Below are 23205 nucleotides of genomic sequence, written 5' to 3' on the forward strand. Positions count from 1 at the left end.
AATATTTAAATTTGGACATAAAAAAATGTAACATCGTTGCCGATGACAGTCGCACGGGACTTAGAATATCCATCTTGAATCTTACAAAACTTAAATTTGACTAACAACATGTGTCATAATTGACTCGTTATTATTATAGTTATTATTGATTTTTTGTGGTCTGCAGAGATTAAGATGTGTATTGTCAAACTAAGGTACAATATACAATATGGTGTCAACACCATCTCAACGCATGTATTTATCACATTTTCTCAATATTCTAAAATATTTTATACGAACATCCGGATCAGAAAATCGGCTCCGGACACCGAATCGTTATCCGAACGTTCGGATATCCGGACTCCAAATGACATCCCTAGTTTTTTTTAAGGCGTTATATCGCCATCTAAAGTTGTTGTTCTCCAATCTTACACACCTAAGCATACCTCAAATCAACAATGGGCCATTCCAAATAATGAAATTTTCCAAGCAGGCCAAGTCCCTTATGCAAATTCAGCAAGGTAAGGGTGGTTGTAAAATTTATTTAAAACTGCAAGCTAGCTTATATAAACATTTACTGCATTTATTGTGTTGTCTTTTTTTGTCTTTTTTTTAAATAAAATCCATATCATCAACTAATTGTTTCAATATATTGTGAATACATAACAAATTGCATTTTAAATTTAACAGATAAAATTTACTTTCAAAAGATAACCATTTCTTCATTATTTATTACACCTAACACGGACAGGTGATTTATTAACTTTAAGCTTTTCAAGTTTGTATAAGTACACATAATGGAAAAACGTTAATATATCCCTGCTGAGGTACGGCCATCCTGAATTACATTCGCCCCCTAAAATGTTTAAAAAATGTATCTATTTCAAATGATTTATATGTTTAACATAAATACGCTGGAATGTTTTTTTCAAACAAAACCCAGAAACAAATTGTTATATAGTTTTTCGTCCCTATCATAAATTGCCATAGGTTTGTTGAAGTGTCATAACGCAACTCCGTGTAAATATTTTACGATTTTTACCCGTAAGTGGATGAGAGACTATGAATACAAAATTACTGGCAATATAATAGTTAATTCCGTGGGGGCGTGAACATTTACACGTATCGGTAATACGTGATAGATTAGAAGATTTCACAATGAGGCACGAAATACTCTGGTGATATCCATTGTACATACAATATTCATGCCCGGTTATTGCTGCTATTAATGAGGAAACGTACATGTAAACATCATTCTCCTGGCACTACAATTCTATAATAACTCACTATATAATAGCTTGTATTCATTTCCTTAATATCATAATTCATTTTCCAACTATTAATACCAGTAATGGATTTGTCCTGCTTTTATTGTCTTGTTTCTATGAATGCATGATTAAAATAACAAAATTGTGCACCATCCCTAAACAAGAGCCACCCCTAGTCTTGTTTCTGTGAATAACAAAATTGTATACCATCCCCAAAAAGAACCACCGCCAGACGGGGGGGACCAAGCTCGAATGTTTCTTACTTCTAAGGTCAAACACACTGAAGAATGAATATTGCAGTATAATGGATAAAAACAAATTATAATTAAAATTTCACATCTGACCTAGATGGTCGAAAAAGTCGTGCTAAAAATGTATGCAATATGCAGTCATTAATTGCATATATCTCATAACAAGTAAATTATTTCTTGAATTGTAAATATTTTTCACCTTTCTTAAAATTTTAGTACATTTTTCTCAAGGTTGACTTTCCTAAAATATTTTGGCTCATCTGGGGGCATGCAACTTTAAACATTCTAAGATAGACACATAATTTAAAACTTATGTATGACAGAAATATAAAGACCATGCAGTTAGAGATTATGCATATCACAATATTATCTTTGTAAATGTCTCTAATTTTTACTCCTTTTATGAGTCATAAAGTTTCAAGGTTTAGACCAAAATAGTTCAGCATTTACAAACTGTACTTTTAACTTTTAATTCTCAAAACATAAAATCTTTTCATGTTAACATACATGACAAGGAATAAATAAAAAAAAAATCAAATGGATAGCTGGCTGCCACGGATTGACAAAACCACAAAGTAAATGTATGCTATATCTTTTTGATCTCCTTACTGCCAAGGCAATAAAATATATTACAACATTTTAATTTTCCTAAAGTTTCAAATTCCTTTGGGTTTCTCCCCTTAATTTTCGTAAGCATGCAACACCACTGCCAGGATAATTAATTCATTTCAGATTTTTGTGCAACAACAAACTCTGTTTATGCATGGTTTTTAATATGCAGTAAATTTTGAAACAAAACATATGCTATAAGCAACAAAAACATATGCTAAGTTATAACAATGTTTACAATGGAAACATGCAAGATAGTAAATTTAAAGCATTAAGAAAGCACCAGGACTGTATCTTAAGTTTTATAAAAAAATCCACTGGAAGTTTGAAAGAAATCTTGAAGCAGTCTATAATCCCTAGTTTGATAATGTAAGATAACCAGACAAAAAACTTGTTGAAATAGATATCCAAATTCATACATGTACATGTAGAAATAGCAGTGCCAAAGAAGTATTTTATCACCATACACCCACACTTTTCTCAAACTTGAGCTAAATATACAATTGTGCGCAACAGCAACCATATGTATGATATCTACGTACTCCTGCAAAATCTTTCTGACATTTTCATTTACCAAAAAAAAAAAATCCAAATAATACAGAAAAAATCGTAATTATCATTATTGCCTCTTGAGAACTGTTATTTCATCCCAATTTGCAAATTATTGTTTCTATAAGCAGAACGAGACCAAAAAACCACAGAATAAACAAAGAACCAAACACTCGTATCATTTTATATAATTAGTGTATATGTCTGATGCCTGACATATTGGGCTATTAACTAAAGGCATAATTAACAAGCATGATTCAGTATTTCTGATTTACATTCGGAATCAAACAGAACCGTTAGCCTCTCATGTTCAAAGTCTGTGCGCTCAGCTCAAAAAGAACGTTACAAAACAGACCAAACCAAGTGAAGCAATGGGGTTAACAGCTGCCAAAACGGTATGGCAGAGGAATTTTTTGTTTACACTGTAAGATCCTATACTGGTTGTAATTGCTCACAGACTTCTAGGCCGTTTACTTGACCTTACAGAATCATACTTCACTCATACATGTAGGTGAACAACATACCTGAAGAGAAAAATACATATCCCTTGGCCTTTATGTTACAATAATGTGTTTTCAAGAGGTACTTATATACACAAACATGCATTACCCATACAGAAGAACTTATAAATATAATGATTCATAATTTTCTTTACAAAAATGTATTCAGAACTATTTATCAGCTCTTTTGCTTAATTTTTCAGGTCATGTGAACATCCCTCTGCAAACCATACAGGAATAGTAGCTCAATTTTTTAACAAAATCCCTTAAACTCTGAATGGGACTGTTCCAAATTCATAGCAGGGCAAATCCATTATAAAAATTCAGGAGGTTAAGGGTTAATTAAATGTGTACCTGTAATTAAAGTGTACTTCACAGGAGAACTGGCTGTAACATAGGCAGTTGTGTATGTATAACAGGTATAAATAGCCATAAAATGACCACTTGGCTGTCTTTAATATACTTACACTCCTTTCAAGGTGTGATATAATTCTAATAAACCATGTTTTATGGTGACAAGGACAAATTTCATAACTTCCCAAAGTGTTTTGATAATAGCATCAAATTTGCCAAGCATATTTACATGTTGACCTTTTCAAAAAAGCTGGATTCCATTACAGAGTGTTGGAAAATTATCCCAAATGAGGCAGCAATTATTTATAATACTAGACTTGCATATCTCATGCTCTCTGCATAAAGTGACAATTTTATCAGCAAAAAACGAGAATGTCTAGGGAGTCAGTCTGACAGCTACAGGAACACTGAACAACCATTTGCATATGATATACAGTTTGCTGATGACATTTGGAAATAAACAGCTATATGTTTTATGCATGTAGCAGCAAAAGTTCCGAAATACAAACTTAGGTCTAAATGTAAAAAAGAACTTAAAATGGTTCAAATACTGCAAATACTTCTTTCTTCTTTTGACTTGCATTTCACAATAAAATAACATTGATAAATAATTTCACTAAACATTCAATGTCACTAATTAAATAACTAAACATTTGTGTTTAGAGTGTGCAGGATTGTTACACTAAATTTGTGGCAATCTTAATAACAACATTTTAAAGTGTTCAATATAATTATGGTACATTAATTATACTTTTGTCCATAACACAGCTCCTTGAAACAGTAAAAATCTCAATTACAAAATGAAATACAGTTGAACCTGACCTTGATGAACACCTGCCATGCAACCTTTGTTTAATATTACAAAGTCAGCAAACTTACACTTGATGTCCTTTCTGATATTTCAATTTAATTGAACTAATTAAGTAATTATTTTTATAAATACAATTCAATTCAAACTATTTTAAACAACCATTCTCCATTTACAATGCTTCAATGCTTGTGCTAGAGTGTTTTATATTTTAACACTCAATTTCAACTATTATTGATGTTATTAGGAACTCTGCAAATGTGGGGTTTTCACAGTGCACTTACTGGTCAAAATTGGTTAGTCAACCTGAAGCGCTAATATTCAAAGCTGTCATTGTAAAAGTTTGTTTGTGGCCGTGTCCGGAACAACCCAAAATATTCTAAATTCCGAAGTCTATTGCTCTTGTGCTACTCCAATGGCAGGTTGATTTAACCTTACAGCAGAACACATTAATATAGTGCAATATGACCAAAGTAAATAAAATGACTGTCCTGTGCTTGAAGTTTTCATTTTAACATTTCCAAAATTGATAAAGGACAGTGCCAAAAGTGGTATCTAAATAAGTCAACTCTAGATTTCAGCATGCTCAATGGTTACAGGGCTTCCATCTCATAGTGGAAGTTTGGGAGTCATTTACTCCTGATTTTTGCTTGTGACTTCCAAAATGTTACCCTTTTCCTTCTTAATCTATATAATGTGACTCCCTAGACATTTGTCAGACATTTTGAAGTCTCTGACAACTTAATGGAAGCCCTGGGTTGCACTGTAAAAATATATGATATCATATCTTTATATCTACATTGTATTATGTATGAAGAGTTCATGTCCTGTAGTATATATAAGATCATACAGGAAGCCATCTGCCTATTATCCTGAGTGCATGTCAAGTTATATTTACACTAAACAGGCACAACATAATGTAATAAGAACAACAACCCACTTTCTTGCCATAATATGCAATTTAAACATAATCTGACCTCGCTGGTATACTGTATACATGTAGGATCCTCTTTCTGATCTATCAAGATTCATACATGTTATATGTTTATTGTACATGAAAGATACATATCCACTGATGTGAGTAATAAACTCTTTTTTTTTACATTTTTAAAGTTTAAATAACTTGAAATATCTTGAATACATTTGATTTTACCTTGAAACAAAAACTCATGTTGATAATAATATTAACACCTTATCCAAATATCAAGAATTCAAAGAAAACTTTCCATCACAATATAATATATACAAAATTCTGTAACAAAGTCTATATAAGGAAAAAACATATAATTTAACAATTAAAAATATTTAAAAATTTCTGCAAAATGTTAAATGTAATAAAGACTTAAGTCAAAACAAGTTTTAGATCAAATATTACTATACATTTTAGTATCATTGGTATGACTAGGAAGGCATATTTTAGTCACTCTGTAAGTGGACATTTTAAACATATCACATACTTTGGTTTTCATTCATAAACCTATTCTGAGGACTTTAACTGTTAATATAATGTATAAGTGATATCTTCGCTCATGATACATTCTTTAATTGATAACTGAAATGAAGATCAAGAACTTTAATATTAAATGTTTACTTTCCAGCTGACATAGTGTTAACAATACTAGCAATGGACCAAATATGTTGTACAACCCAACCAGGAGTAACATAACGCAACAGTAGTCTCAGGTCCTAATCTCACGTTTTAAACATATTGATAGTACTATCGGCTATGGACCAACCGTTAAAGGCAATACTTATTTACAATGTAAGTGAAAATCTGACATTGTTTGGTATCTAATTAAATCATATAAGTATCAGTATCAGCAAAAGCATCAAAGAAATCATGTTACTTGGTAACTTTTACAAAGACTATTATATTAGGCACAGATAGACATTGCCACTCTTTTCTACAGATTAAACTTAATACTTTGTCGAAGTTATTTTCAGAAAACCAAACATTATACAGCAAATATTTTTGCAGCCTGCAATAAAAAGCACTGAAACACAAGAATATTCTCCATTTCATTTACTTTTAAAAGGACACAAGGGAAACTTTCAGAGTTACTGTATGTTTACAGAGTTCTGAAAGAAAATAGGAAAATGGTGTTTTTCAGTTAAGAATTAATGGAAACCAAATAAGTGTCAACACCATTGCTAAAATCCATTAAAATTGAAGGAAAATAAATATGCATGTAATAATGACCTGACAACAAAAATAAACATAATCTGCATTTCTATTTTCCCTCTAGTCTTAAACTTTTTTAGAAACCATTTTTTTATCAAAAAGTCTTAACCCATTACTTCATATACACGCCTTTTAACGCCTTTTTCACCCCCCCCCCTTTTTGTTGTCTCAAATGGTGAAAAAATGCATTATTTAGGCCCCCAACACTTGTTTTTGTTTGAGAAATGTTGTTTAAAAAAGTGACCACTTTTTCGGCGCGGCCCCCTATCCAAAAGATGCATCATGCCAGAAGGGGTGTGTGCCCCCTTCTGTTTGGGGGTTTTAAAGGGCCGGTAGGCCCCCCCCCCCTCATCGCCAAGAAAATTTTGGACTTAAGAGTGGCTAAAAAATACCCCAGGTCGTGTAACCAACGCTGAAAAGCCTTTGACCCTATCTCAATCCATTGAGAAGTTGCAGCACTTTGAAATCAAATTTGATGGAAAAAATCAATGCTGGCAATTTTGAGATGTCCCCTCGTTGCCATGGTAACGGGAAATTTAAGATTGAGTATGTTGTTACAAAGGCAATGGTCCAGTCAACATTTGTACCAAGTTTGATTAGTATTGAAGCATTTTTATAGCAATTTGAACTTGTAACGGGAGACTTTTCAATGAAAACAGCCATTTTTCACAAAATGCTCATGAAGTAATGGGTTAATGAAAAAAAATAAAAAAATCTACAAAACAACAATTTTTCTTCAAATTTATATGACAGGCCATGTTTAAACATGGAAAAACGCGATTTAGAGTAATTTCAAGTATTTTCATCATTTTCTGTTAACCCATTACTTCATATACACGCCTTTTAACGCCTTTTTCACCCCCCCCCCTTTTTGTTGTCTCAAATAGTGAAAAAATGCATTATTTAGGCCCTTAACAATTGTTTTTGTTTGAGAAATGTTGTTAAAAAAAGTGAGTGACCTCTTTTTCGGCGCGGCCCCCCAACCAAAAGATACATCAGAGGGTTGCCAGAAGGGGGATGTGCCTCCTTCGGTTTGGGGGGTTTGAAGGGGGGCGGAGTCCCCCTCATCGCCAAGAAAATTTTGGACTTGTGAGAGGCTATAAATGACCCCAGATTGTTAATAAGGTAACGTGTAACCAACGCTGAAAAGCATTTGACTCTATCTCAATCCATTTAGAAGTTGCAGCACTTTGAAATCAATTTTGATGGAAAAAATCAGCACAAAATAGTGATTTTTTGCAATTTTGAGATGTCCCTTCGTTGCCATGGTAACAGAAAATTTAAGCCTGAGCATGTTGTTGCAAGGGGAATGGTCCAGTCAACATTTGTGCCCAGTTTGATTAGTGTTGAAGCAGTTTTTATAGTATTATAGCTATTTGAACTTGTAACGGGAGACTTTTCAATGAAAACAGCCATTTTTCACAAAATGCTCATGAAGTAATGGGTTAATGAAAAAAATAAAAAAATCTACAAAACAACAATTTTTCTTCAAATTTATTTGACAGGCCATGTTTAAACATGGAAAAACGCAATTTAGAGTAATTTCAAGTATTTTCATCATTTTCTGTTAACCCATTACTTCATATACACGCCTTTTAACGCCTTTTTCACCCCCCCCCTTTTTTGTTGTCTCAAATAGTGAAAAAATGCATTATTTAGGCCCTTAACACTTGTTTTTGTTTGAGAAATGTTGTTAAAAAAAGTGACCACTTTTTCGGCGCGGCCCCCCAACCAAAAGATACATAAGGGGGTTGCCAGAAGGGGGATGTGCCCCCTTCTGTTTGGGGGGTTTGAAGGGGGGCGGAGTCCCCCTCATCGCCAAGAAAATTTTGGACTTGTGAGAGGCTAAAAATGACCCCAGATTGATTATAAGGTAACGTGTAACCAACGCTGAAAAGCATTTGACTCTATCTCAATCCATTGAGAAGTTGCAGCACTTTGAAATCAATTATGATGGAAAAAATCAACGCAAAATAGTGATTTTTGGCAATTTTGAGATGTCTCCTCTTTGCCATGGTAACAGAAAATTTAAGCCTGAGCATGTTGTTGCAAGGGGAATGGTCCAGTCAACATTTGTGCCAAGTTTGATTAGTGTTGAAGCAGTTTTTATAGTATTATAGCAATTTGAACTTGTAACGGGAGACTTTTCCATGAAAACAGCCATTTTTCACAAAATGCTCATGAAGTAATGGGTTAATGAAAAAAATAAAAAAAATCTACAAAACAACAATTTTTCTTCAAATTTATATGACAGGCCATGTTTAAACATGGAAAAACGCGATTTAGAGTAATTTCAAGTATTTTCATCATTTTCTGTTAACCCATTACTTCATATACACGCCTTTTAACGCCTTTTTCACCCCCCCCCCTTTTTGTTGACTCAAATGGTGAAAAAATGCATTATTTAGGCCCTTAACACTTGTTTTTGTTTGAGAAATGTTGTTAAAAAAAGTGACCACTTTTTCGGCGCGGCCCCCCAACCAAAAGATACATCAGGGGGTTGCCAGAAGGGGGATGTGCCCCCTTCTGTTTGGGGGGTTTGAAGGGGGGCGGAGTCCCCCTCATCGCCAAGAAAATTTTGGACTTGTGAGAGGCTATAAATGACCCCAGATTGATAATAAGGTAACGTGTAACCAACGCTGAAAAGCATTTGACTCTATCTCAATCCATTGAGAAGTTGCAGCACTTTGAAATCAAATATAATGGAAAAAATCAACGCAAAATAGTGATTTTTGGCAATTTTGAGATGTCCCCTCGTTGCCATGGTAACAGAAAATTTAAGCCTGAGCATGTTGTTGCAAGGGCAATGGTCCAGTCAACATTTGTGCCAAGTTTGATTAGTGTTGAAGCAGTTTTTATAGTATTATAGCAATTTGAACTTGTAACGGGAGACTTTTCAATGAAAACAGCCATTTTTCACAAAATGCTCATGAAGTAATGGGTTAAAGATATATCTGATGAAGCAGTTCTGGCATAATTTCGTCAGTTTTGATTTATTTTTTTCCATCAACATTGAACAATCATATATATTAGGGTACCTGATATTAAAGACTACAAAAAGCAGCAGATGCATTTATATTTGCGATATCAAATTAGTGCTATATTATCATTGTGTGCAACAGCTTTCTGTCAACTAAACCTCCCAACATTTGAAACTACAAAAATTATATATCATATTACAATATAATATAATATCATTTTTAATACAGACAGAAATTTGACACTCACTGACTTAGAGTTTAAACTTAAGTCAATTCACAAATAACTGCTCCCCATAACATTTTTAAATTGTTCTAACATTTTGTTTTCTATCAGGCAGTGAACAATTTCAAATGAGTAATACTACTAACTACTGTAGCTAAGTAAATACATGTTTTGTGTTTGGCATACCAATAAAATTACTGTGCCAAAGCAAAAACATTTCTGGAAAATACTTTAAAATCCATTAACGAGGCTTGATTTGAAAATATTTCGAAGCTAGTTTCCATTCAGAAATACCTTCGTTACCTTAAACAGTGATGTGTCAGGGGTGCGCACCCTGCTATTAATTTTAATGAAATACAAAATTCACTACTAAGTTGAAGTTAAGGTGGATAGACTTTAATATAAATTACTACTACATTACCTGGAAGGTTCTTATTGCACTGGCATGTTTATATTCAATTGATATGACATTGTAGATGCATTTATTGGCTGGTAAGTAAAACATTGTAGATTTGAAACACCAAGGTCTGTATTTCACAGTCTTAATTTATTCTTAATTTAGTAATCATAATTCACTCAAGAAATCATTGCTACTTATAAATAGCAAGTTTATGTATCCTCTCTTAATGTTAAACCCCTTCTAGGGGATATTATGACATAACACTTTAAACTGATGCCCGATGATTCCTTCCAACGCTGTTATTGCAACTGGGAAAGAAATCTGGGTCAACTTGGCTCCCGAATCATCTCGGCCCTATACCAACTTGGCCCACAATATATCACTGGTAATACTTATAATTACTTCTATTATATATTATTATTATAATATGTTGACTGGGGATGCAGGAACACTGAAAGAGAATGGCAACTTCTTTGGGATTTAAACTCATGACCTGCAGATGTCCAAAGTTATACAGAATATTTCTGTGATCAAACTCAGATCTCCAGTATTTGATTGGTCAGAAAGCTTTTTAGGATGTACACGGAGTCACTGACCAATAACTGAATGAAAAGACAGAATTCAGGAAATAAGTTTTTATAATTTAGATGCTTTAGTTACAACAACAGCATAAGTTTCCCATAATTTCAGTGTGTCAAATGTCTTGCATAAATAAAAAAATATTTCAAAATGCTTTAAATAAAATCTAATCAAATGCAGTCTTTGTGACCATTTAAATATAGCTCTGTGTAAGAGCTAAAATTCAAATGCAAAGTAGCAAATAAGACACATGTTACAGATGTAAGACTAAGAGATTCACATAGAAATATGCATAAATAGCACAAAAAATGTTCATTTCAGAGACATAAATTATTACAGAATCGCAGTTATTGTCATTACATTACAATTGTTGAGTCATTTCGTGATTTCAATGCTGTATAGATTGATTTGATAAAAATACAGGTATTTTCAGGTGTCAATAAAATTTACCTGCAAAACAAATTTTTTACAAAAGCTTTTCGTACCTGATCCCCATCTTGGACCACTTCCGCATCAGTTTTTGTCTCTTCCATTAATCCAAATATTCCCTGAACATCGAAACAAAACTTTTATACACTTGTTGCACAACTTTCTAAACTTTAAGCTCTCTATTTTCACCGGGAAAGCTGCGTTACTCTATCGATATTTAGCTAATGGCGGCGATAGACAAGACGATCTTATGTTACGCGACAGGGGTGTCAGGAAGGGAATTCCCAAAATTGTTAAATTATTAACGAATGCTATTAAGTATATTATTGTTGTCATCATCTGATTGCATTATGAGAATATGTTATATCATGGATGTATTTCTGAGGTAATATATTGTTCCTGGGACAGAAAGATACATTATTAGTCCCAGATTGTTACAACAGCAAGTTTGCAGTAAATTACAAGGCTAAATGGTACAAACAATTCCTGTTCAAATTCAAATATTCAAAGTGTAATTATAGTAGTCATTCAGCGGTAAGGCAACTCTCCATTACTCAATGTCAGTTGTTCAACAGAAATGTTCATCTCACTACCAATAACATTTTTCTTTCTTTTTTTCGATTTCTTAAAATCTAAATTGATTTGGATAATTTAAGAAATAATTGAAATAACTGCCTCAGAAGTTTAATATTTGTTATTAATCATCAAATTTATTATCTCTTTCGTTTTTATTTGTTTGGGTCGTCAGACCAAACAAATAATGGTAGCGAAATTTCAGAGTCTAATGTTGTTAATTGCAAATGCCGAAAGAAGTCCACTTTTTTGAAGCGGTTACTTCCCTTTTGTATGTACACTAACGCCGAAAAATTCAGGGGAGATCACTGCGTAAAGATGTTCAAAGACAGGCGCGTTAATTTTCAAGCAAAGTGATTTCCGAATGGTCGAAGATTTCTAATATTGTTTTATTGTATTTTCTGATCGAAAATAAGTAAATTCAAAGCGGACATTCAATCTCTGACACAGAAGTTTACGACAAACCTAACAACAAGTAGTTCTCAAAACAGCTAAAAACTAGCGATTTAAAAGAAAGAAATATTTTATTTTGTTACAAGTATCCAACAAATTACAATGCATTCAAAGTTAAACAATAGCGTTGGCTTATAGAATTGTCAATAAATGCACAATCACAAATTACGCGGATGAATATGATTTTATCAATGAAAATACTATTTTTAGCGATGTGGATTACCAAATACTACACAAACCGAGTAGTGGAATATATAGATTCTACATGTCGGACTGTTTGGGCGAGAAAATTTTCGCTAAAATATTTACTTCAATTTTAAACAACAGGCTTATCCTGAACAAAATACCTCGAAATTAATAAGGATTACAAACCCGAAATGCAATGGAAGTTCTAAATTTAGAATGACTTGATGTTATTCAGACTTTGTGTGTACAACTTCTCCGTGGTACAGTGGTAACGCGCTCGCTTAGAGAGTGAGAGGTCTTGAGTTCAAATCCCAGTTGAGGAAACTTTTTTTTTTGTTAAATTCTTTTTTAAGTGTCTTTGTTAAGGAAGTAGCTATGATATGCAAGGATAAAGTGTGGCTGTCGTAAAAAATGAAACATAAATGATTTTTTGATGCAACTCTAGTTATGCAGAATTCCGTATGTATCAAACTCTGGTGCCTTGCAAAATGAATTATAATACATAAAAATAAACTTATACAGGAAAATGCATACAGATATACAGTACGATTTAGATTGCAAAGATCAGAAAAACCACAGAACTTGCAGCCCTTTGATTCTTTATAAATATACATGCTTATAGTAAGGTCCAGGATTATTTACATCTGTGTTAAACAACAGTTAAAGTCGTTACAAGCCCTAATTTAGAATAATATGGTTTTCTTCAGGCTGTTCACATATAAATTCACCGTGGCTGAAGGGTTTTCGGGCTCGCTTAGGAAGCGAGAGGTCTGGAGTTCAAATCCCAGTAAAGGTAACTCATTTTTTTCTTCAAATTGTTAAAGTCAAATAAACATTGGATTGAATATCAGTGTTGAAATTAGTCTTATAGCCAATTTACTACAATTAAAACGCTGGAAAGCATTGGTGACATATAATCTCACAACCTGCAACTTTCTTACATTCTGAGACCCAAACAAATTCAGCGCCTTCTGTGCTTTGATTTTTTTTTGGTGCCAGTAGTATAGAGCTAAGGGTCTTTCAATAAAAAAAGAAGAAATATATAAAAATGAATAGATATCTTAATTAACAATGCTGATAGGAAAATATATAATAATAACATGACTTTATTAGTGTAAATTTATAATGTTAACAAAATGCAAAAAGTCTAACTTCAGCCAGGTGTTAATTTTAATATTAAATTAACATAATCATTCTACCTGCTTCATGTTTTAAAAATTGATGCTTTTAAATATTTATACAGCATTACTTTTTCTGTGCCTATTTACTAAAGTTGTGTACACGTATGTAATCACATAGCACAGTGTACTGTCAGGCTTATCAAATATTTTCTCATTCAATATATTCATTATCACTATACTTACAAATGTAATATACCAGTATGTTGATATTATGATATGTGCTGACAAAATGATTCAGTTGAGACATTTTTTTTTTCAATCTTTATTAAATAACAAAGTCCTTCTTGTTGTACATTGTATGTAATTTGTTTGTTTGATTGGGTTCTACATCACACCAACACAGTATACAGATCATATGGTGATAATTCCAGCTTTACTACTGAAGGAAGACCTCAGGTGCACTTCCATGCATTATTTCAGGTACTATTGGGCACCTGAGTAGAACCACCGACATTCTGTAAGCTAGCTGGATAGCCTCCTTACATGAAAACATTGTATATAATAACATTATATTATTTATTACGGTGTTTCAGAGTCAAAGGCAGTAAAGGATTATAATTATGAGGGGATACGCAGCTCTCATTGCGTTCACAGTGACAAAACACAATATACTTGTATAGTACAATTTGAGCTCAAAGCTTAATAAAATATTATAGCTCTTTGAGTGGAGTTAAAGCTGTGCACATGCTTTCAGATGAGCCACAATATTTCTTAAGAAAACTGTACTCTTTTAGAAAAGTAAAAATAATTACAATTCAAGTTATAATTTACATGTTGCCTGTACGAAATTTTCTGCACAGAAATGGGGCGGAATTCAATGGCAGATTCCGCCTAGAAATTTAAATTCTCCCCCAAATATTCAAGTGTTACTACATGCAACAAATGACTGATTTGCTATATTTATTGTGACAGACACAGTAAGGGCTTTTTTTGCATATTTTGACATTTATATTGTAATTAATTATTTATGTGGATTGAAAGTGCCATTTGCATTGTGTAAATTACTTTCTTTATTCGCTTGTAAATATTCTACTTTATAATAAATTTTCAAAATGTTTATGAAAATCAGCCTGAATCTGGAGGCAAGTTGCTTTAAAACTTTAACATGTATTTTTAAGTTGATAAAGAAAGATAATTCTGTCAAAGTCCATGAGTTATGTTCCCTTGCATGCAAGTTATAGTGATGATTATAAACAGTATTCCAAGTTCAAAAGTAATATAGCAGCTAGGTCATACACATTCTTAATAACAAGAGCTGTCGGTAGGACAGCAACGCTCGACTATTCTTAGTGCTTGATAGTAAAAAAAATGCTTGATAGAGTTACCTCCTCCTGTTTACAGGTTGGGGTCATGATGGTGAACAAGTGTGCAAAGTTTCAAAGCCATATGTCAATGGACTTTGAAAATATTTGAACTATTACAAAAACTTTAACGTAAATTTTAAGTCGAAAAAGGGGCATAATTCTGTCAAAATGCTTGATAGAGTTACCTCCTCTTGTTTACAGGTTGGGGTCATGATGGTGAACAAGTGTGCAAAGTTTCAAAGCCATATGTCAATGGACTTTGAAAATATTTGAACTATTACAAGAACTTTAACGTAAATTCTAAGTCGAAAAAGGGGCATAATTCTGTCAAAATGCTTGATAGAGTTACCTCCTCCTGTTTACAGGTTGGGGTCATGATGGTGAACAAGTGTGCAAAGTTTCAAAGCCATATGTCAATGGACTTTGAAAATATTTGAACTATTACAAAAACTTTAACGTAAATTCTAAGTCGAAAAAGGGGCATAATTCTGTCAAAATGCTTGATAGAGTTACCTCCTCCTGTTTCCAGGTTGGGGTCATGATGGTGAACAAGTGTGCAAAGTTTCAAAGCCATATGTCAATGGACTTTGAAAATATTTGAACTATTACAAAAACTTTAACGTAAATTCTAAGTCGAAAAAGGGGCATAATTCTGTCAAAATGCTTGATAGAGTTACCTCCTCCTGTTTACAGGTTGGGGTCATGATGTTAAACAAGTGTGCAAAGTTTCAAAGCCATATGTCAATGGACTTTGAAAATATTTGAACTATTACAAAAACTTTAACATAAATTCTAAGTCGAAAAAGGGGCATAATTCTGTCAAAATGCTTGATAGAGTTACCTCCTCCTGTCTACAGGTTGGGGTCATGATGGTGAACAAGTGTGCAAAGTTTCAAAGCCATATGTCAATGGACTTTGAAAATATTTGAACTATTACAAAAACTTTAACATAAGTGGTTACGCCGACGCCGACGCTCGGGTGACTGCAATAGCTCTACTTATTCTTATCGAATAGTCGAGCTAAAAAGGGGCATAATTTTGTCAAAATCCACAAAAGATTTATGTACTCTTGCCATCAAGTAGATATGACATCCTGTAACCCACGGTGATTATTGCTGACATTAGTACAGTTGTCAAAGTGATAAAAGCTCATACTAGTCTTCAAATAGTCTGACTTTTACATTTGAAGGAGTTGTACACAACAAGGAGTCAGACCATTCAAGTCACATTACAAATTAGACGGCATGTCAAATTTTATTAAATAAAAACATCAATTATCTAAGATTGATTGTCACATATTTATGTTTGTTTTTTGTTGCTCTCAAGGGATATGTCATTTTAAAATTTTCATACACACCAAAACTGCAGCACTGATGCTGTGCTGTGTGGCAGCCATAAAGAGTTGTCAATATACATATAAATATCAGTGATGTTAATTTTTTCTTGTTCAACTGAATAATTTAATTATGTTCAATAAAATTAATTCACTGATGAAGACTGAAAAGTTTCACTGAAAATAATACATGTGTGTACTGGTGCAGAACTATTAGGCTTGAGAAATATGTGATGCATTCTATATAAAACATCTTCCAAGAATAGTAACAATCAAACAGGGTCTGCACTCTGCGGTAATATTTATTTTGTCTTTGTTGCTTTTAGGTATTCTCCTCTTTTCAGAATTTCTAAAATTTTCATTGTCACTCCTTAATTTTTAAACAAAGACACAAAGTGAATCAAGTAAAATGCATACTAAATAAGTATACTTAGTACAAATCATTGCTGGTCATTAAATACAAAGACACATACAATATAAAAGACCTTTTAGATATTGTTCTAAAATCATTCTGGTAACAATTTAGTTATAATTATCTACTCACAGAAACCCCTCGAAACGTTGGAAGTTGAAAACTTTATGGAGTAGATAATGACAGATATGTTACAAAAACTGGGATTTAGGATTTATACCAAGCATTCTGAACAGTGATGTTCTAGTCCAAGGGTTATTGAGCTTAACTCAAGTTAGTTTAGTTCCCCGTCTACATTTACTACGGAAAGTAGTGTAAGGGGAAGGAACTCCTGACTAGAAGGCATTAAATGTTGCAACTCAGCATTTCTAAATATGCGATCATTAAAGTGGCCTGAAGCTTTTCTAAAGGTTAATAAATGTTATTTTTAAAATAAATCGTTTAAAAGAATTGTCAAATTAAAAGAATTAAGATTTCAAATGAAATTTGTCATCGATGGTACATAGATAATACGGAAACCCCTTGAAACCTCTAATCTCCAGGTCCGCTGTCTATATGTAAATTAGTAAAGAGCGCAATTCTTTTCCCAATCTTCTATTTTAAGAAACAAACACCACTGCACGCTATTAATAGCTCTTTTGGTGCTGTCTTGAAGAAGGCTTAACAATGCTATGATGCACTTTTCCTAGATAATATTACTGAATTACTTTGTTTAAAACAGCACAGAATTGTTTTTCAAACAAAAATTAAAATCACCACTGCAAGACCAAAGCTGAAGATGTATCAACACCAGAACATGATATTGATGTCTATGATTTTATGTTCACAATATATCTTTATGTATATATTCATTTAACTTAAATGTGATGCATTATTTGTACAGCTTAAATCATTATGTAGTACAGCCTAATTTTTTTGCCTAAATCATTATGTACTTGGAAAGAAAGCGAAAATGATCTTTTTACCATAAAAGAGGATCAAATAATAATAGGGAAATAGGGAAAATACATTAAATAATATAATTGTAAATGCAGAAAATGATAACAAATGTTTTTAATTTTCCAACATTTTTATAATGCTAGGTACATGTTTTATTTTCATGAATGATATAAATAATATAATAAATTCAAAGTCTGAATGAATCTATTTGATAAATTCCTAAAAAGTATAAAAGCAGAATGTGCAAAGAAAGACAACAGGACTTCTTTATAGTATGAAAATGATGCAAAGAAAAATGGCCATACAATATGCTGACCTGCTTTGTATTTATTTATAAATTTAATAGCATGTACTTTACATTAAAACAATGTACCTAACTAAATGACATACATGTATATAAAATAAAATATTAAATTTATCACAGACAAAACATCAGACAATAACATTTTTTAATTTTTTAATTTCTTAAGCAGATATATCTTGTTAATTTTTGTTTCCCTGTTGTTCTTTTCACTGGTCTTTTTTGTATCGACTGTTAAATCCATTTATGTTCTTAAGTATTAAATGTTTATTTTTCTTTATATGATAAATAATTTAACAGTCTGGTTCCTGAACTTTCATCTGGCCAATTCTTGGTTTGTTAGGATTGTTTTCAAGCAACCAGTCTGCTAGCCATACCTATAAAAATATATCAAGAAATAAATCATATGACAAAAACAACACTAAACTGCACTAAGGGTTTAAAACTTTCATCAACAATTTTATCTATAAATTCATGAAAAATATACAATTTTTATAACATAATCAGTCCAATGTTTTTTAAAAAAAAAGAATCGATGGACATAAACAGACAAATCTTTTATGCATTGATAATTATTTTTTTTTTAATGGATGTCACATTATGCCTTAATGAAAAATGTTAAAACATCAAAAATACACATATATGTTTATTTGCACAGTAGTTCACTTAAAATTTAACCATTTGAAGGCAATAAAAATTATGGACACAAGCCTTAAAAGGTTACAATATATGTAAAAATTCTGTAATAAAATAAAACATCAAAATAAAATACAACATTAAGAAACACTAAGATTTGTAAAAGCCAAAATTTTTAAGCCATAAATTTATTACGATGAGAACTTGTGAATATAATATTTTTCAACAAATTTTAAGAACAATAGCTCACCACAGGGTCAAGTGGTTTCTGTTTACACAATTCTGTAAGTCCTTTTAACAAAGTAGGGTTAACTTTTCTTGAAAGGAAATCTTTTGATGCCTGACCAACTGGAACTGGCTCAATAATGCCTGCAATACACATACATGTATACAATTATTAAAATGCTACAAACATTAAAATCTCAATCAATTTTCAATTTATTAAAAAATATACACAGGTCTGTGTCACAAGGCTGGCATATCTGATTTTGACTTACTTGTTCATTTTTATCGTAAGCATTTTTTAACTTTTCTGTATGATTATAAATTATTTAGTTAGTTTTTGAAAATTTCCACTTGTCCGTACAGGTTGTTGGCAATTAATTTTGCCGCCCACGAGTCAGAATTAAAACTTTAAAGGAAATGCCAACATTTCAAGTTTTTAAATACAAAGTAAAGGTAAACACAAGTATATAACATATATACATAAAAAAACAGAAGAAGAAAATCTTATCACAAACTTTGGCGCAGGAGTGTAATAAAGTCATTCAATAAAAACAATATTACACTAGTAATAACACTTTGAAGTGACTTCATTTGTGCTATATATAAATATTGTGGTAAAGCGTATTAATGTTAGCGTTACACTGTAGGTGCGTCAATGTCTCTTTTTAACAGTTTACCATTGTTATTATATATATCTGATAAATAGAATATTATATTCGTGTAGATTCAATACTAGATTAATTGAGCTTGTTAAATAAAACAATATTATGCTCACCAGACGCTCACATAATATGATTTTATTCAACTCATTTAATAAATTTAGTATTAAATCTACACTCATTCAATATCCTTCATTCCAGTGGTGTGAAATTTTCAAGTTTTAAAAAAAATTAACAAGTTTAATATAGCTGATACCAGTTTATATAACAGATGACAACTGACCAACACCTATTTATAAAAGAACATTTGACACAGAAAATAACAAATGAGCCGTGTCATGACAAAACCAACATAATGGGTTTGCGACCAGCATGGATCCAGACCAGCCTGCGCATCCGCGCAGTCTGATCAGGATACATGCTGTTCGCTATCAGTTTCTCTACTTGTTATAAAGTTGTAAGCCAACAGCATGGATCCTGATCAGACTGCGAAGATGCGCAGGCTGGTCTGGATCCATGCTGGTCGTAAACCCATTATGTTGGTTTTGTCATGACACGGCTCAAATATTTTGACTTACTGTCTGGAAAGAAAAATCTGATTTCTCTTTCTGAAGCTGTGAAACTTTCGCTTCCATGAAGAGCATTTCTTTGATCATCTGTTCCATATATAGCTCGTAAGCTGTGGAATAAACAAAAGTTGTTTTATTATGGTTTCCTACCACAAAATACAACATCTTGTAGAATAGTTTAAAGTCACAGACAACATTGATCGTTTTTGAATGTACCTCCTACATGTTGTTGTTTTTTTTCAATAGAAATGAGATAAAATATATAAAGGTATTTAGCTGTATGTTTACACTGATACAAAAATGCCTGAGAAATAATTCCAAAAAAAAAAAAATTGAACTTTTCACAAAATAAAAAAAACATAATCCTCACTTGATATTATATTGCAATACCAATGAACAAGAAAATATTTCAAAGAAATATGAATGACATTTCAAATATTTTTCAACATTCATCATGCTTTTTTATAATAAAAATACCAAATTAACACTTTAAATCAACACTCAGCCATTTCAGAGTAATGCTTACGATATTTTTCAAAATCAAAATTATGATTTTTAACTGATACAATTCTTATTCCAATCTCCTGTAAAAATAATAACATTTCATGCACAGAGAGTTTAGCCATTATTTAAATGCTACTTTTTTATATCTTCTTTTATATTTCAAAATCAATTAAAAACTACGAAAAAAAAATCACCTGTCTGGGTGAGTCTGTCTGGCTTTAATTGTGTTGGTTGGGCCAATTAATTCTCTCCAGTAGGATATAGCCTGGTCTCTTGCTATGACCAGTGCAATCACTGGCCCACTTGACATGTATGCCACAAGACTTGCGAAGAAAAGTTTTCCATAATGTTCAGCATAAAAGTCACTGGCTTGTTCTGGTGTCAAATGTACTCGTCTTTTCTGATCAAGAAAATTAGACATGATATAACTCACAAATGGCATTATTAAATTTCAACATGGTTTAGTGCCACTTTGTTAGTGTTTCTGACATATAAATACAAACAGTTAACGTGTTACCCTCCTATCCTTACTTTACCATTACTTACAACATTTTCCATCAAGCATGCTTTTATGCCTATCTTACAGTATCTTCTTTACTTAAACTATTAAATCTAGTTAAAACATAGTGGGAGAATTAACAGCTAATAAACTCTGCTCTGTCTCACATTTTCCCAAAGATTTTGTTTACAGCTTTACTTTACTTTACTTTACTTTATCCAGCGTAGGGTCGCGAGATCAGAAATCTCTTATAACCCCCTCGAGGTCTGACACCCAATGATTATTTTCCGGTATAACAGTATAAAATTTGTTTTTCATAATCTTATCGAGTCTGTTTTTTAGCGAATTCAGCGTTGGTGAACATACTACAGAATCTGGTAATTTATTCCACTCTGGTATTACTCTTAATGAGAAAAAATGTTTTCTTAATTCCTTTTTACATGATTTTATTTTCAACTTCATGGAATTTCCTCTGATTTGATGATTATCAAGTTGGGGCAGCACGAAATACCCAAATATACCCAAATATACCCAAATACACCCAAATATTGCCTAAATATACCCAAATATTGTCCAATTATACTAAAAATAAATGTTTTATACTAAAAAGTGCTGTTTTAATCATGAATACAATATACACTTTCACTTAAGAAATAACATCGGCCTGAGAGGTGTATATCGGCTATTTAACACCGGTTTGGAGTTTTGATGCGTAGGAATTGACCACGAAGGCCGTAGGCCTGAGTGGTTAATTTTGTCGCATCAAAACGACAAAACCGGTGTTAAATAGCCGATATACACCTCTCAGGCCGATGTTATTTCGATTCTAACACGATGAAATAAGGAAAATCACTAATGTTATTTTTCAAGCGGAAATAACTTCCGGTGCCGATTTTCGTATAAGGCTGTTCGATTTTCGCACCCTACTGTTGCGAAGATAGAGAAATTTTTAAACAAAAGAAATAATAAGAAAAAACACGTTATTTTATCAAGTTTTCAACATTAAAAACTTACGTCGTATTGTGTTTACATCAGTGCCCCATTTATCATTCTTGTCTGTATGAAATAAGGTCAGCTTGTTTATGAATGAGTTGTTTACTTAGGATGACGTCATTACGCTGCTTACGGATTGGCGCCGTTTTGTCAAAATATTTATTAGCTGATATGGATCTAATATGTGGCGTTAGTGTATGTGAGATATTATTTTGGTATTGTATGAAAAGAAAACATTATACGAACTGAAAAATTAAATAAAAATGCTTTTAATTGTTGCTTTAAAATGCTTTGTAAACTATACAATCGAGGGTGAAAACATAACAGCGCATATACAAGTAGTCCCTAACGGGTGTTTATTGGCAGTTTAACACCAGTTTTTTTCCTTCTTTGTCTATAGTGACAAAATCACGTGAGTGTTAGAATAAGATATAATCAAACATACCCAAATATACATTTTCCTATCATTGTGTTTTGAACCAAGATACAGTATATGTACTCCATTAAAGCTTTTTTTAATAACATGGACTTCTTCCTCTATTATGATATGAAATTTCAACAAAATTACACCTTAAAAATGTAAGTGAAGACAACAAATATCATATCTTGAATTAAAATTGCATTCATAAAGAAGCGATATTGTAGATAAGCAAATGTCACAACTTTATTTTCTTACAACATCTTAACTGCCCATTTCAACGAAATGAATGAAAGTTATAGCAGGCTAAGTCATGTTATTTTATAAGTATTTATTTATTTCTCATTATAATCTATATTTTATACAAACAAAAATAAATATTGCTATATTTGGGTATATTTGGGCAATATTTGGGTATATTTGGGTGTATTTGGGTATTTCGTGCCGCCGATCAAGTTGTGCTTTTTCAAAAAATACATTATAATCTATATCTTCCTTCCCATTTAATAATTTCCATGCTTGTATGATATCACCTGGTACAGTATCAATTCTATTTTCTAATTTAAAAGAACTTATAAAATCAAATTTTGAAAAATTCAAATGAGTGTTTGTAAACGTTTGTTAAAATCGATGTAAAAAATGAACACCAATATAAAATTGAAAAAGTACCCCACCCACTAAAATAAAGTAAACGAGCACCTGCAATATCGCAAATCCTGATCTAAGAATAATATCTTCAATTTCCTCTGATTTGTGTACAGCATCAGGTTTTATAATTGCAAGTGTTCTTTCAACATAAATATGAGGAGGATCCATTCCAATATCTTCAGCGTTTCCACCCGTCATTTTTTCTTAATCGTGTAACGAAAAATGTAAACAACTACTGCTTCCTCTGTTGCTTGGTTACA

General features: G+C 32.2%; 2 protein-coding genes across 2 annotated transcripts in view; both read right to left on the reverse strand.

Moving 5' to 3' along the window:
- The window catches only part of LOC132758373 (ankyrin-2-like), a 209003-nt gene extending 197624 nt beyond the window's left edge, over positions 1 to 11379 (reverse strand). Inside the window, exon 1 of the mRNA XM_060750020.1 lies at positions 11169 to 11379. Coding sequence (XP_060606003.1) covers positions 11169 to 11216 — 48 coding nt within the window. The 5' untranslated portion in view covers positions 11217 to 11379. The remainder of the gene's footprint in view (positions 1 to 11168) is intronic.
- Positions 11380 to 17583: 6204 nt separating this feature from the next.
- Positions 17584 to 23205, reverse strand: LOC132758378 (nucleoside diphosphate kinase homolog 5-like). The gene is made up of 5 exons (XM_060750052.1): positions 22997 to 23205; positions 20582 to 20787; positions 19893 to 19993; positions 18681 to 18799; positions 17584 to 18171 (listed from the first exon to the last, which is right to left on the reverse strand). The coding sequence occupies exons 1-5, from the start codon at positions 23141 to 23143 to the stop codon at positions 18088 to 18090; spliced, it is 657 nt and encodes a 218-aa protein (XP_060606035.1). The 5' UTR covers positions 23144 to 23205; the 3' UTR covers positions 17584 to 18087.

Source organism: Ruditapes philippinarum, unplaced genomic scaffold (genome assembly GCF_026571515.1).
Source record: "Ruditapes philippinarum isolate M1 unplaced genomic scaffold, ASM2657151v2 ctg75_1_1_1_1, whole genome shotgun sequence".
Classification (NCBI taxonomy): Eukaryota; Metazoa; Mollusca; class Bivalvia; order Venerida; family Veneridae; genus Ruditapes; species Ruditapes philippinarum.

Bases quoted from the DNA above. Each gene is read 5' to 3' on its own strand.
- LOC132758378 (XM_060750052.1), bottom strand. From the start codon at position 23,143: ATGACGGGTGGAAACGCTGAAGATATTGGAATGGATCCTCCTCATATT. The intron at 18,800-19,892 runs GTAAGTCAAAAT...TGTGTATTGCAG, and splicing joins CAGATTTTTCTTTCCAGACA to GCATTATTGAGCCAGTTCCA. The intron at 18,172-18,680 runs GTGAGCTATTGT...ATATTTTTATAG, and splicing joins AGAAACCACTTGACCCTGTG to GTATGGCTAGCAGACTGGTT.